At 44.3% G+C, this 16336-nt stretch overlaps 1 protein-coding gene across 1 annotated transcript in view; it reads left to right on the plus strand.

Moving 5' to 3' along the window:
• Positions 1 to 6585: 6585 nt before the first annotated feature.
• SCML4 (Scm polycomb group protein like 4) overlaps positions 6586 to 16336 on the plus strand; it is a gene marked incomplete at its 3' end in the record, with an annotated part of 42552 nt that continues 32801 nt past the window's right edge. Inside the window, exons 1-2 of the mRNA XM_083857789.1 lie at positions 6586 to 6819; positions 15204 to 15333. Of these exons, the coding sequence (XP_083713915.1) occupies positions 6619 to 6819; positions 15204 to 15333 (331 nt within the window). The 5' untranslated portion in view covers positions 6586 to 6618. The remainder of the gene's footprint in view (positions 6820 to 15203; positions 15334 to 16336) is intronic.

Genomic DNA, 16336 nt, shown 5'->3' on the forward strand with positions numbered 1-16336 from the left:
GAAAGTAGATTAAATAAATGAACCAGCTTTTTGCCATACATGTCTCAGGTACAAAGTGATGTCACTGAAGGAAAACTGTCATCTCCCAGTGTCCCTGGTTGACACAGTGGCTCCAGGGCAAGGCACACAAAGTCTATGCAGTGATGGATGCCTCTAAATGTTGTTTTGGACACTGCAACCACTTTCAGTTCTATCAAGGAGAGTTAAATTTCTTCTGTGCTGCAAGGAGGTGGTGATATGGGGCTGGGGCTACCACCTCTAACAAGAGACTACATCTCATTAGAAATCTGTGTTTTTACAGCCCAGAACATAAACACACTCACCCCTCTTGTACCTATGTACACTCTTCACTGTAGCACTGCTCCACATAGGGAAAACTCACAAATACCTCCTTGAGTACCTCAGGATCAATCTTCTTGGGAGTGCGTTCAAGCAGAAAATATGTTTGAATTTAAAATAGTTGGCAAAAGTAAACCACTCAAGGAACTATGGGGGGAAGCATTAATTTATTCAAATGAGAGGTACTGAAATATTTTGCTCACTTTTCCTTGAGAAACAACATGTGGCAGTGGTTGGGTATGGGTGATGGGAGTGTGAGGAGCCTGTATCCTGCCATCAGCTGGCCTTATCCCAGGAAAGTTGCTTTGCATGTCTGGTTGTCTTCTGGCCCCCAGAGGGGATGCTATGGGACATCTGGGAGAAGTGAGACACTGAAAGGATAGTAAGTTCCTAGCTTGGAACTTGACAAGGAGGCTGAAATAAGCCCAGGAATCTCATCTTTCTTACCCAGGAACCTTGAGTTTTCACTTGCAAAAAGGCAATTCTTTCCTCTGCAATGTAATGTACTATTAACCAGGAACACAGAACAGTGCAGAACTGGCCACTGTAAACAGGCATGAGCAACCAAGTGTGAGATTCACAAGGGCATTGTAGATATCTGACAGATATTGTAGATATGAGTTTGTTTTTCAGACTCATTTTATAATCAGAAGAAGCAAGTACACATAGGACATGATAAACTTCACCCTAGTGTCAGATATAAAATAGACAAGGCAAACCTAAATTACAGAAATGGGATGAATTTTGGTTTATGACACCTAAATGCAGATGTCTACAAGGAAGAGACAAACTGGTCGTGATCAGTGGACTCTAGAGCCACTGAAGCCACCACAAACTACATTCATATCTGGACACCTTTAACCATTTATATCTGGACACATCTCCACACCTTCAACCATACTGACCATATCTCTCCTGACACCATGGGACATCGGACATCCAGCACCCATAGAGACATCTGTGTCCAGGTGTTTGAATGTAGGCATTTAGGTATCTTAGTCTGTTAATGAATTATTCCCTACACCTAAGTCTGGTTGTCTAAAATAGTCATCTAGGGGCAGATGTGACACAAGGTAGCACTTAAAATGAACAGAGGCACTTATAATGAGGTGAAGATAAACAGGGATTTGAAATTAGGTGGAATGAATCCCATTTTTGGTTCCCACAGCTACTACAGATACTTGTGTTGGGGTTTTTTCTTGAGTGATTGATTTGGGAAAAAAGGCCTGTCTACTTACATCTTGTTGGCTAGACAGTCTCAAGAGTTTAGTATAGAAATACTCTTCCTGGGGTCAAAATGGGCAAAAAAGTTCCTCAGAGAAGCAGCTTCTCATTTCAATCCCCAAAGCAATAGGCAAGAAAAGAGAAGAGGTTTGCAAATCACTGTAAAAGAACTTGCTGCCACAGATAAAAATTATCCTGACCTTTCTTTGAGCAATGGTGAAATGGGTGTTCACCATGAGAGGTCATTAGGCAATCACATGCAGACATGCAGAGAATATTGGCTCAATGCTTTTATTAGCAAAAAATTCCTACTGTCTGCTTCACTAAACTCTTACCTTTCATGTACTCTGCGGTGCTGCTTTGGTATTCACAATGAAGAGATGTGTAATGTCTCATGTCCCTGAATACTCCCCAGGAGGAGCAGGCAGGTTTAAAGCTCAGCTTCCAGATCTGACAATGCTTTTCTTTTTGCTCACCTTCTCCTCAGACCATCACCTCTGAGCAGTCACAGTCAAAGGACTGCCCTGCTGTGCACAGAGAAAGAGGGGAAAATAGTAATGTTACTGACTGAAAGGCATCCCCTCCCTCTTGTTTAACAATGTGATATTCCCAAACAAACGTGCTTTCCTGAACAACACTCGAAGATGAGACAGACAAGATCACAAGAAGTTTATCTCTTTTCCACATTCAGCTGTTAGGGATGTAGATCAGTGAGACACAAGGCTCTGCAGGAGTCAAGAATTGGAGGCAGGGCTGCAAATGCTGACTGGTCAGTCTGTCTGCAGCTGGAGCAATGGGTGTAGGAGAGGGAAGGGCAATCTCCTTCAGCTGCTGAGGAACGGGCACATTTTCTACTTGACTGCATCCCTGCACATTCCTTTGGCTTAGAGCAGGAATTGCTTGTTCCTTCCCTATGTGTCGTCCCTGTGCCTGTCCAGGCACAGGTTTGCATGAGACTTGGTATAAACCAAGTTTAAATGATCATCCTGCGGAATTACCGATATAAAATTTAATGTGGTATTTTTACCTTCAGTCCTTGCAGCTACTGGAGTGCAGGTTAAAAGCTGCATTTATTGCAGACATTTACTTTTATTAAGAATGGATCTTTGCAGTCCATCAAAAACACTCAGCTTGGGAGGAAATGCACTGTAGCTCCCTCTGCTCTCAGCTGTAGCTTCCAGCACAGTAATCTGTGTTGTTAATTGTTCAGCAACAAGTGCAAGGCGTGGATGGTGCAAAGCATGGCCTGTCAGAAACCTCCTACAGCTCACCAGTGTTGGCCTAGGGAATGTTTTCTCCCCACCCCTGGCATTCCATGGGGTGGACTGCTGTCCACAGGACACTCCTCAGGATCCTCTGAAGTCACGGCTGAACCTCTGCTGCCAGAGGGGATGATATTTCACCCTTCCTTGACAGCAGTGCTTGCCCAGCTGTCAAGATGGGGAGAGGTGTTTCCCTGCTGCCTCCTTTCTGGGATCTGATGGGTCAATGTGGAAGGCAGGGTTAGAAATTGTATTTCCAAATGACAGTGTTTAAGAGACAAGTCAGGAGAGGTTATCCTGTGCCCAGCCCTCCATTAAGTGATGAGAACCTATAAATGTTGTTTCCTGCTATTATTTTTAAACTAAGAATACAGAAGTGATAGACCCAGGTCAGACTGAAGCTGCACCATCCTTGGCCATCCAAAGCTAGTGCCTTTGGAAAAGTACAAGGACAGGGCAAACGTATACTGATTTCCCTCCCATAGCATTCTCCCGAGCTATTTGTTCTACAGTGATTTCCTGAGCTGAGGCAATGGCTTTGTTAGTAGCCTGTAATTTGCTTCCTTGTATTTGCCCTTAAATTTCATCAAACTCTCTTAACTTGCCTTGAACCCACCAAGCTTTCCAGCACTGAGCTCTGGGTCAAACCCAGGCTGTGGGAGCAGTCAGAGCTGCCCTAGGAAAGTCATTCCAATGTAAAACCCTGACTTTGTTTGGGGGGCATTCAGACAAGCCCCAGTGCCCCTCTGACCTCTCTGGCCAACCTGCAATTTGACTGCGTGTTTTTCCAGCCTGCCCAAGAGCTTCCTCCTGGCTGTCAGGGAAGGTTGTGCTGTGACCCCTCACTGTCAGGCAGAAGCAGTTTTTGCATGTCTGCTACCCTTCCCTGCTGCTGGGGAGCACCTTTGCCTCACAGGATCTGCAGCAGCATGACAATAAATGCCACCAAAAGCACTCACATTTCCCTTAGCACACAAGAAAGGAGAATCAAGTCACGGTTGGGCTTGTAATAAAATGTAATTACAACAGCTTGTATGCTGAAGCTGACAATGCCTTTGCTATAACAAATCAAATATGTTACACTGAGATCCTTTTGTGCACAGTTCATCTGGGTCTTGTGTTCAGCTCATGTGGTAAGGAGCTCTAAGAGGTTTTGCCAAAGCACAGTGTCACAAGTATTGGGAGTGCAGAAATAGCACAAAAAACTGTGATTGTTAAAATTTAGTGTTTCCTGACCACCATGTATTTAATACTTCATCAGTTGCAAAAGAAAGGAACATTTCAGACAAAGAAGTGCTCTGGGTCAGTACCTCTTGTTTTGGGGGTTGATAACTCAGAGTTTCTGAGGTGCCATCAGCTACTTTTACAATCAGAGGAGAATATGATACAGACAATGCAGTGTGGTGTTCCATGCAGGTGCACAGCCTCTCTCTCACAGCCCCATGGCCTCCAGTGGCCCCTTCTGCAGGAACCACTCCCTTCCTCAAGCAGGGAACAAACCTGGGCTGGATTTGTCTTCCTCAGCCTCTGCCAAGCTCCTCTGCAAAGGTTTATCTTGCCAGGTTTTGTTTAAAGCAGATTAAAATGCAGAGCCTGCAGCACTGGGCTTTCAGTGTGTTTTGGTGCCAAATCCAGTGTAATTGTTGCATTTCCTTTCCCTGCTGAACTCCCTGCCTACAGACTGCCTGTAATGGAAGATCCTGGGAATGTTTTGTTTTGGGAAATGGAAGAGGCACTGAGGGTGTCTGTCAGAACACACTACAGGGAGGAAAATGAGCACTGCTGAAGACAGAAGGAAAGCAGTGTTTTCAGGATAAACTGGGCCTTTCCATTTAACTCCTGCTGTGGCAAGCCTGATGATTTTAACCCTGAAAGGACACCCTCCGGAAACACATGAGACTTTTCTTTGGTAAAAATCAGAGCCTCTTGGCAGGCTTTCATGGGGTTTCCAAGCTGGCTTAGCCTGGAGAGTGAGTGCAACTCTAATGGCTCTGGACAATATGGTAAATCAGGCAATGCAAATTTGTTCTGCTCTGGTGTTTGATATTCAGTATTTGCATAAGAATTTAAGGCAGGTGGGGTTGACAACTGGAAATGTTATAATCAGTCTATAAGTCCCCCATATGTAGTGGATCTATCTGAATAGAGCAGATACCCCTAACGTTATTGAAAACACACGGGTTTTAACATATCGCAAATAAATGCATTTACTGGAGGGTAAGGCTGGGAGCCCTCTAATTTTTTTATCCTACAGGAGACTGTGTAAACTACAGACTGGAAAATACCATAAAAGTGGGTTTCTTTTTGGTTAGTCACAGAGTTTTAACCAGGCATAACATACTTGCCTTTGAAACAAAGAAGCCCCCAGCTGCAGATACTTGTCATCAGAGGACCCCTATCAAGTGGTACCCTTCCCACTATGTGAGTGAGCAATCCCAATTTCATTCCCAGCAACATCAGCGCTGATCACACTGGGTTCTGAAATTGTGAAATTTGAAGTGCCCTGAGAAATTCGTGGGTTTTAAAATTTATAGGTTTTGTAAGAAATTGTAGTTGTTTGTAGTAATAAACACACCTTTATTTGCTTTATGTAGAGGATGCTCTTGAACCATATCTTTGGGTTTTCTCTGAAGCTGAGAGAGCTATGAGACTGCTCTGCGAAAAAAGCCTAGAAAACAGGGAGCCTTCCATTATCACTGGCCTGAGGGAGCACAATTTTGACAATATTAGCCATTGCAAGGCTTATCATAAAAGTATGAGAATTGCTTAGACCTTTGTGTATAGCACTTTGTGTATGCAGGCAGGACTGGGACTACTGTTCTGCTCATATGCAGGAAATCAAATGCCTGAACAAAACTACGTTTGAAAACTTATTTCTACAGGTTTTTTCTTTTCTAATTAACCTTTGTTCATAGGTTAACCTTTACTAGAAGCTGTGAAGGATGCTGTATATTCCCTTGGTATTGTGTGTATGGTTGTATATTTGTTTTCTTTATTAAATCTGGGCAGAGGAAAATGGACCTGATTCCACTCCATAACCCCTGCTCAACTTCAGGAGCTGCATGGAGTTGTGATGAAGTAACTGCACTAATGGAGTACATCCAAAAGCCCACTACTAATGTGCATGGTAACAGATGTTATAAAAATGCAGAGGAAATGTTTGGCAATTACCCTCTAGCAGGGCTACCTTGTGCTGGCAGCCTCATGGCCCAGCCCAGCCTCCCCACTCAGGAGTGCTGCAGATGAAGAGGAGCTCTGAAAGTCCATTTCAGTACTGGTAGTACTTATGAGGTGAGGCAGGATTTGCAGAACTACAGAATTTGTGAAAAAAAAAAAAAAAAAAAAAAAATCAGGTTGGCAGGGACTTTAGGAGATGATCTACTCCAAATGCCATCTGAAAGCAGACACTGACTGATGGCTGCAAGATCAAGCCTTCATCACATTTATCTGCAGTATGTAGGGTCAAGGTAGTTGGTGTGGGATTCACCTATTGGATATCTGCAATAGAAGCCTCACCAGTTGGGCAACTCCCTCTACAGTACTCGTGGTGAGGAGAGGGAAATGGGAAAGATAAGAGGTTTGTCCAGCTTTGGAGAAGCTGGACCAGCTATGGTCAGATGAATCCCACCAGGGTGAAACACACCCACTCAGGTGTGTTTCTTGCTGCTTTATGATCAGTGGTAACAGGGAAAATGATAGCATTGAGCAATTTGCCTTTGGATTAAAAAGGACTATAATGAAAATTAAATAAAGAGTTGGTTTGCTTTGTTTTTTTTTCTTTTCCCTAGGACAGATGAGCCACCCACCGTGCCTGGACCCCAGCCTGGCTGCTGGGGAGATGCAGTCCCCCAGGATGGCAGGGAAGAAGCGAGGGCGGCCCCCGCTCCAGCCGGCGCCCATCAAAGTGGCTGTTCACAACCTCTTCCCAGCGCCGGTCGGTGCTCTGCCTGTCATGAAGATCCCAAAGAAGAGAGGGAGAAAACCTGGGCACAAGGTAGGTGCATGACTTTAACACTCCTTCTCCACCTCCTGTTGGTTTTCATACGTTTTCTTCTAGAATTTCAGCCGAAATGCGGTAACAGAGGAAAAGTTGTGCAAGTCTGGCCCAGAGCAATGCAAAGAAAAAAAAAAAGGAGAAGATGGTTTCTCTTCTACCTGAGCTGGAGAAAAAGATTATATTCTAAGTTGAAGGGGACCCATCAGGATTATTGAGTCCAACTCCTGGTCCTGTGCAGGACACCCCAAGAACCACACCATGTATATTTTCCCAAAGGTTAAAATTATTTTAATTTGGTCTGTTTGAAAATGTTTTCCACAGTGTCATGAGGGTTGGCTGCACACCTCTGGGGAAGTGTTTCTCATTTGTCACTTTCTTCTCTCTCACTAACAGTGATTAGAAATTGAACAAACTGAACAGAGAAGGAAAGGAATACAGGGGAGTGGAAATAAAAGGAGAGGGAAAAAAAAACCCCACCTAATTTCCAAAGGAAAAAAGAAAAGAAGGGCATTTGAGAAAAATAATTGGATTTCACTTTATTTGTCTACTTACTGCCCAGCTCTCTGTGCAGCCCTAAGGCAAAGGCAGAACTAAAGGAAGACAGGAACCCTTAGTGCCTTAAGCCTTTCCAATGCTGCTGCTGGGCTGGGTCTCTCTTACCAGAACCACTTCCAGTGGGCTCAGCACCAGTGGGAGCAGTGCCACTATAATGCCTCACACCAGGCAAAAATGGGACTGTGATGCTGAGGGAAGGAGAATTTGTTCTGGGGAGTGAAATTAGGCTACAGCTTAGTAAGGGGTCTTGTAGTCAGCAGACTGCTCTGTTAATCTCTCTGTCTCTGTCCTCCCCAGCCTGGGGCACTAAACATGTTTGCCTTGCCTTTGTTCCTTGTTTTGAAGAGGCACTGGCACAGACATGCAGACTGTTACACAGGGAGGGCAAACTGCTGACTGTTTGAAAATCAGAACTGATTGAATTTGTGGTGTCAAGACAGAAAGGTGAATAAAACAATCAGGGTATGCACAAGGCTAACCCAGCCTTCCCTGGAGAAGGTCTTATCCAGGTGTTGCCTGGCTCTTCCATGGATATCTCCTGGTTCATAGGTGGCAACAATGTCCCATGCATGGTGCTGCTGTCTGAGCTCTGGACGCAGGGACCAGTTGTTTGATTCCTGTGATCCTTGGATTTGAGCTTAATCTAGAGCAGGTTACCCTCATCTTTACTTTTCCCTCCTTTTCACCTCCTGCAAGACTCTCTTCCTCCCATCCCCTAACCTCTGTCTAACAGTAGGTCAAAATAGAGCTCCAAGCTAAGACTGGGGCAAATATTCAAGTGTTTCATAAAATGTGGGATATGGAAATACTTTTTATTTTTTTGTTTCCATATCAGGATAAAACTTCAGGATGGAAACATCTGAATTGCTTCATTTGAGGTGTTTCTTATTTCAAGTTTATTATTTATTATATGTATTTATTTCAAGTAACTTAGTTATTATCAGTAAAGCTGGGTGACTTGTAGACTCTTCAGATCAAAGCCATCCAGTCTGGACAATAATACTTTGGAGATGTGCTGAAATTGGGTCTTTGAGGTTTGAGATTGAGCGATTTGCCAAATACCATAATGATCTTGTATGCAGGGTTTTTCCGACCCTGTCCCTTCTGTTCCTGCTTGTCTTGGTGACCCTCATTTCTTCCTCACACATTTACATTTGATTTGTAATTTGATAAAAAAGAAGATGTTGGGGAATATATTCTGTTCTATCCCAAATGCACCCAATCCACCTGAAAAAAAGTCTTTCACCAACCACCACATATATATAAATGGGAGAAGTGGTAGACTTAAATTCCGGGAAATGCTGCAATAACACTGTGCTTCGGACCTGTGTGGCCAAGCATTTGGTGGCTGTGCTCCCCTCTTCTTCCAACGTTTATCCCTGGCTGGGTACCACACACTTCTTCTCTTTGCCCCCAGGCACTCAGTGAGGAGGCAGCAGCATCCCTCCTTCGGCAGTGGATCTGAGATGAGGTTCTTTCTTGGTGAGCATGGCACATAAAAAAGCGCCCTTTTATAACCTATGGCTTAGGTGGATGGAGCTGACACTCATGAGCTGCAGCACCCGTGGCATCTGGCCTGGTGCTGTTGATTTGTGCTGTAGGATTCATACACAACGCTTTCAGTGAGGTGTCTTTGTACGCTGTGCACTTAGCTGGGGTGAACCCCTCTCCACCCAAAGCACTTCCCCAGTGTGAGGCAAAGATTACATTTTGTGATGGGGAACTCTAGCTTGATTTAATTAGCTTGATAATTGTATGACTTTCAGATACCACGAGACTTAAATGCATTTTAAAAAATGATTCCCTGCCCAAATGGCAGACAACCAAATTCTTTATAGCAACCAGAGAGCTGAATTATTACAGAACAGATGGAAAAATACTTCTGAATTTTTAAGAAACCAGGAATTTACAGCCTAGATTTAAATTTATTTTGACTGAGATGTGAATAACAGACATTTTCAATCACATGCTCTTTACAGACAGGTGACCCATTGCCTCTTTTCACTGATATTAAAGCAAATATCTCTGTCTTCCTGAAATGGCATTTCATCACACTTCATCACCAAGAAAAAGCCTTTTCCTTGCTATCCTGTTTATTTTTTCACAGCTTTGGCTATAAAATTTCATCAGCTGTTTTTCCAAAAACTGTTTTGTACCTTATGTGGAGCTATTTGCCATAAAATGTTACATTTCCCCAAAATACAATATTCTTTCTGATTGTCTAAATCTCTGGGAAAAAGCCTATTCTGGCAGCCAGGGGGGAGGTTAGTAGATGGATGGGTTTTATTTCTCTGGCTGTGAGTGAGAGCAGCCCTGAAGAGCTGCCTAGAAAGCCTGTACAAGGGAAGGGTTTGTTAGCATCCTGCAGGGACACGCGCATGGGGCAGCACTGCAGCACAGACCATCATGGCCCTCCCAGAGGGCAACAAAGCCATGGCCTCCTTTGGGCAGCTCAAGGGGAGTTTGTCCTTCTGTGCAACCAAAGCAGATCCCACCCTGGGAGGTGGCCCCAGCCCAGATCAGCCAGGACCTTGCAAGCTCCTGCCAGGTGTGGTGGGCAGCGAGAGGCACACGTGTGGAGTGACAGTTTCCATTATGGGGCATAAGTTCCCCTGCTGCCCTAGGAGTCAATACTAATGATGACAAATAAGCAGTCAGGATTTGGACACATTGGGAATGAGATTGCACAGACAACCTTAAAGTGTCCTGTTTATTCACCTGTCCTCCAATACAGCCTTGAATTTCAAGGTTTATACACTCCTGTCAAGGTTACCTGCCCCATTCAGTGTGAAACGCTGATGGGATGTAGGATCATTTGCTGTGCAGAAGAAAGTTATTGCATGACGCAAGAAGGTGGGAAAGACCTTGGGCTGTGTTTCCCTTTGCTAGCTGACCTCCCCTCTCACCCTCAGTGACTAGGCTTGTATTATGCTGAGTCTCCTCACTTACAGCCATCTGCACAGAGCCAAAGACCCCAAAACATATGCTCAGAAGCTCTGTGCTTCCCTAGTGTAGGCTTAAAGGCCACCTTCTGTCCAGACATCAGAAGTTCATATGGCAGGACCAGGCTGGCTCAGACACTCACCTTATTGCACATTTGCAGGGGCTGGAGATGGTTCTCTCTTCAGCAGCAAAAGCTCTCATTTCCCGAAGGTGCCTCTTCCCTCCTGTCTGGAAGGACAAAGGCCCATGGGGATGGGATGAACCCCAGCCTTTTCTAGCAATTGTTTTTTCAGGACAAGGGACAACTGGTACAGGGGAACAAGGAGCCATAAAAATGAGAACCTGCATCTAAGTGGTTTAAGAAAACTGCAGGGAAAGATTGTGTTGTCGTTCATCATGTTTCTTTCCAATGTATTTTATTATACAAGCTGGCAGAGATCTTCAGAAATAATAATAAAAAAAATGTTGCCTGGCAGATGTTCTTCACCCTCTTTCATTTTTTTTGGTGGGAGATGACATAAATACCAGTTAGATGAATCCTGGCTTCTCTGAAGAGGTGTGCAGATTGTAACAAAAATTCCAGGACTCACCAGAGTCATCCCTAGCCACTGCATACTCAAACTTGTAGCCAGCATCAAAGGCACAAAAGGCCATTCTCTCTCCATCTAATGCATGGTGACTTTGATAAAGTAGACATGCTTATTTTTCCTACCCAAAATCCCTGATCAGCTTTCTCTGATCTCACTTCCATGGTAGAAAGTCCATAATAGTGGGGGGTTGTTTCTAGATCTTGTTTTAGAACAACCACTTTCACATCTCATGCTGCACATATTAAAACTTACAATATTTGGTAGTCAAAAGCTGATTCAAATGCCTTACCACAAGGATTTCCCAATGTGCTCTGACAGATTTCCTCTGTCTCCTTTTCTCTTTCTCTTTCTCTCTTCTTCATTGCTTTTTTTGACTCTCTCACATATGTGCTTTCTACTGGCAAGCTCTCAGTCAGTCAGCTGGTTGGTTGGGTTGGCTTTTCGATAGAGAAGGCTCAGTCCAAGAAAAGACATCTTTAAATGAAATACTTTGAGATTTACACTTTGTTATATTCAGGGACTACTCAGGGTTTCAATATCCAAGAGGTAGCTAAGCTGTTGTTTGCTTAGTGTACTATCTTGCACTAATCAGGCATTGTTTTATTTTGATCTAACAAAGGCCAGTTCTCTACAACCCCTAATAAAATGACATTTATCTATACCCAGAGGATGTAGAGCACATTTTGTTGCAATTTATTTTGCAGTAAATTGTTCATTAAAACAGGAAACTGCCAAGAAGGGGCTTCCACACTATAGAGTTTACACAGGCCTTGCCCTCTGTTTATTTGCTCTTGAACTTAAGCTTGCCTGGGCCTCTAAGATCTAGGAGGAGAATAAGGTCTGATGGTGCTGGTGAGGCAGGACACAGTGTTGGTGGGACAGCACACACTCACAAGGCTCAGGGACTGAAAAGGGGACTTCTGTGACTCTGTTTGGGACCATAGGAATGTGAACCAATAAGGTTATTAAGGAGCCAACACACAAGTGAAACAGAATTTGTCAGGTGTACTGCCTCAAAAATAGTATCTGTATAGAGACATGTAAGTGTGAGAGCATACATGAGTTGCTAGAACCTGTCCAGAGAAGGACAATAAAACCAGTGAAAGGTCTGTAGCATCAGTCTTACGAGGAGTGGCTGAGGGGGCTGGGGTCGTTTATCCTGGAGAAAATGAGGCTCAGGAGAGACCTTATTGTTCTCTACAACCACATGGCAGGAGGATGTAGCCAGGCAGGGTTGGTCAGGGAAAAGGGAAATGGTCTCAGGTTGTGCTAGGGGATGTTTAGATGGTATGTTTGGAAAAATTTCTTCACTAAAAGGGTGATCAACCATTGGAAGAAAGGAAGTGGTGGAATCACTGTACCTGGAAGTGTTCAAAAGATGTGTAGGTGTTTAGGGACATGGGATAGTAGTGGTCCTGGGAACGTTAGGGAATGATTGGACTAAATGACTTTAGAAGTCTTTTCTGACCTGAATGATTTAGTGATTCTATACATACAAGTATATATGCATGTCTCTATAAATATATATATATATTATAAATATATATATATTATATAAATATTGCGTGTGCACAAATGCACATATGTATATATGTATATATGTATATATGTATCCTTTGTATATATGTATATATGTATCCTTTGTATATGTGTTTATATTTATGTGATCAAAAACAAGGCCAGAAGCCTAACATAAGGGCTACCCAAAGTTTCCCTTTTCCAGCCTACTTTGCCATAGAGGAGTGAATAATTGACATATTGCTATAGAACATAATAAATCATGCTGCTTCTCACCTTCTTAAATGGAATAAATCCCAAACTGGATGGAGACCTTGATTTTTGAAACTCTGTTCTCTTCCCATTCAGTAAAGCTTTCAATACTTTCTTTCACAGTATCCTTCTGGACACAATGCCAGGCACACAGTTGGATAAACATGTCATGCCATGGGTGAGCAACTGGCTCAGCCCTCAGGCACAAAGGATTACAGGGAAAGGGGTGACATCAGACTGGTGACCTGTCACTGATGGGTTTCCCACAGGGCTCCATCCTTAGCCCTGTGCTCTTCAATACCTTCATAAATTACTTGGATGCAGGACTGGAATGGATACTGAGGAAGGTCACAGATGATACAAAACTGTTGACTCCCTTGAGGGCCAGGAGACCCAGCAGAGAAACCTTGACAAATTAGAGGACTGGGCAATCACCAACCATATGAAGTTCAGTGAGAGAAAGTGCCAGATTCTGCACCTGGGATGGGACAACCCTGGATACACGGACAGACTGAGGAATGAGAGGCTGGAAAGCAGTGCTGTGGAAAGGGACCTGGGAGTCCTGGTTGACAGAAAATGGAGCATGAGTCAGCAGTGCCCTGGCAGCCAGGAGGGCCAACCCTGTCCTGGGGTGCATCAAACACAGCATTGCCAGCTGGGCAAGGGAGGGGATTGTCCTGCTCTGCTCTGTGCTGGGGTGACCTTGAGTGCTGGGGGCAGTTCTGGGTGCCACAACATAGAAAGAAATTAAACTATTGGAGAGCATCTAAAGGAGGACAACAAAGATGGTGAAAGACCCTGAGGGGCAGCTGTATAAGGAGTGGCTGAGGTCTCTTGTCTGTTTAGCCTGGAGGAGACTGAGGGGAGACCTCATTGTAGTCATCAACATCCTTGTGAGGTGAAGAGGAGGGGCAAGACACTGATCTCTCTGGTGAGCAGCAACAGGACCCGAGGGAATGGCATGAAATTGTGTCAGGGAAGATTTAGGCTGGATATTAGAAAAAGGTTTTTCACCCAAAAGATGACTGGGCACAGGAACAGGCTCCCCAGGGAAGTTGTCACAGCACTAAGCCTGACAGGGTTCAAAACAATTTGGACAATTCTCTCAGGCACATGGTGTGATTCTTGGGGATGGTCCTGTGCAGGGCCTTGATGGTCCTTGTGGGTCCCTTCCAACTCAGCACAGTCAGTGATTCTGTGAAAACAAACTGACAGCACTTTGTCGGTGGTCATTCTTGATCCCAATCTGAAGGCAAGACAACTCTACAAAAACAGGACAACACAGGCAAGTGAGAAATGGCACTAGCCAAGGGCCAGCTCAGAGTCCCTCATACTCTACAACTGCCATATGGCAGGAGGTCAAATCCATAGCTTGTCTCAGATGCACTTATTATTTTTTCCCTCTTTCAGGCTGAAAATAAAAGGATTTAGCCTGCCCCAGGGGAGATAGTGGTAAAAACTCACTTAGATGTCCCTAAGTCCTACATACTTCCCTCTCCTTTCCCCAGATTTTTGGTTTTGCCATTATACCAAAACAGTGAGCATTATTTTAGGCATTTGTAATTCATAGTCATGTACCACTAAAATCTTCACCCAAAACAACTTCTATTCTCTGCCAGGGATTGCTCAAGGTTTGGTTTGTAGGCAGTGGTCTGGCTTCCTTTCTACTTAAAATACACTTTGTACATTGCTCACTGAAAAACAACAAAAGGAAAGAAATCCTGTCAGAAGAACACTTTGGCGTAGGACATGTAAATATGTAAACCAGCAAGCTGTATGCTCGGCTCTCTGCTTTCTCCCTACTTTCCTTCTTGGCAAAAGGAAAAACAAGAGTGGTACCTTCAGGTCACATCCATCACATCAGTCTTTTTTAAATATGAGGACCTGATAATCGTTTGACTGGTGAGATGTTGCCAGGTACTGGCAGCATAAAGTGGTATTTCACCATAAATTCATATCATGTTTCTCTTCTCCAAGCTGGGCTGCAGGTCACAAAGATCACTAGGTGCAATGGCGCAGCAGTTTGTATTTACTAGCTGATAATAACACAATCTGGACCACAGTGTGAGCTTATTTACATGGGTGTCAGCCCAGAGTAGCCTCTTGGTGCCACTGGATTTATACAAGATTTACACCTCTGCAACCAAGAGCAGAATTTGGCCCTAAATTATGATGCAGTTAAAGACCCCATGTTTCTGAGTTGTGGAGCATTGTTTACACCCACATGAAATGGGTCGTAAAATGCCATTGCTCTGATTTGTTGGAGTGTTAGGCTCAATTTGCTCAGGTGTAAATAACTACCCGGTGGGTGGCATAATATTTGCATCCTGTAGCTTAAGGCGTAGCTGTCTGCTGCAAATCAGTCAGGCTTCAGGCTCCAGTATCCTCCTGGGAGCAGGATGGATCTTCTGGCCTGGAGAAAGTGATGCAATAGCAGATTGCTAATGAGTGGGAGTTCATGGGGCGTGACATACATAGAATAAAGTTGGAATATCTCCTGTATACTTCCATTATTTTTTGCAGCTGAAATCTCGTGTCCTGATGACTCCTTTAGCAATCTCTCCTCCAAGAAGCACGCCGGAGCCGGATATTAGCTCAATCCCCCAGGATGCAGCTACGGTACCCAACTCGGACGCCCCACAGGCTCTCACAGGTACTCAGCCTCAAGTGCTCCTTGACCAAGGGGTGAGCAGGAGCCATGGGCTGACAGCCAGACGTCACAGCCAGAAGCTGGGGGAGCTCATGAAAATGGGGTGTTTGCAGAATAGTCTAGCGACCAGTGACAAAGAGCAGAGTTATCCTGCAAGATTGCATTTTGACTGCCATGTGTCGAGTTTAGTGGAGATGTCAGTTCCGTTACTCTTGAAATGTGAACATCAAAAACCCATGAATGCTCCATTTTATGCATAACATTTTCACCCCATCTAATATGTTGCAATGACCAACCTAAATCCCTGTGTGAACATGAAGCACCTGTTACAGCTGTGGGGAGAAGAATGGAGGAGCCATGGTCTGACTGTAGGCAGGGCTACCAGCACAAAAACCTCAATGCCTTATCACAGCAGCAGGCATGGTCATTCCCAAATGTAGTCAGAAAACACAGCCTTACACCTTCTTTTTTGTTTATATTACCAGAAGTAACATAGGTCAAGGCTTTTAAATGATGTAAATGCGAATAAAATCAACAAGACAGCTGATTTACCCTGAGATTTCAGCAGAGAAATGTATTAGATAACATTAGAATCTAAACACAACATATAAATCCCATTATTTCTTAGCTGGGATGCACAGAGGAGAAGTTTTCCATCTGCTCTGTGGCAGAATGATACTAAACCTAGTGACAATGACAATAATATATTTTATTCTCGTTTATCCCTTCATACGCAAAGTCTGCAAAGCACTTGGCAAACACCAACTGAGAGGATGGAAGTGCCCTGAGAGTTGTGCTCATGGCTGCTTTTGGAGAGGGACAGGGAGGCAGAGTCCACCGGCCCTGCCAGATCACCAGGGTGGCTGCAAAGGCAGGGGCTCCATGGGTCGTTTCAGGCTCAGTGGATGCAGTGCCCCACACCTCTGTCTGCCCATCCTCATGACACTGGCACCTTTCCTTCCAGCATGCTCCCAACAGTGCATGCAGATTCCCACCAGAGCAGGGC

This window comes from Zosterops lateralis (assembly GCF_965231275.1).
Source record: "Zosterops lateralis genome assembly, chromosome: 3".
Taxonomy (NCBI): domain Eukaryota; kingdom Metazoa; phylum Chordata; class Aves; order Passeriformes; family Zosteropidae; genus Zosterops; species Zosterops lateralis.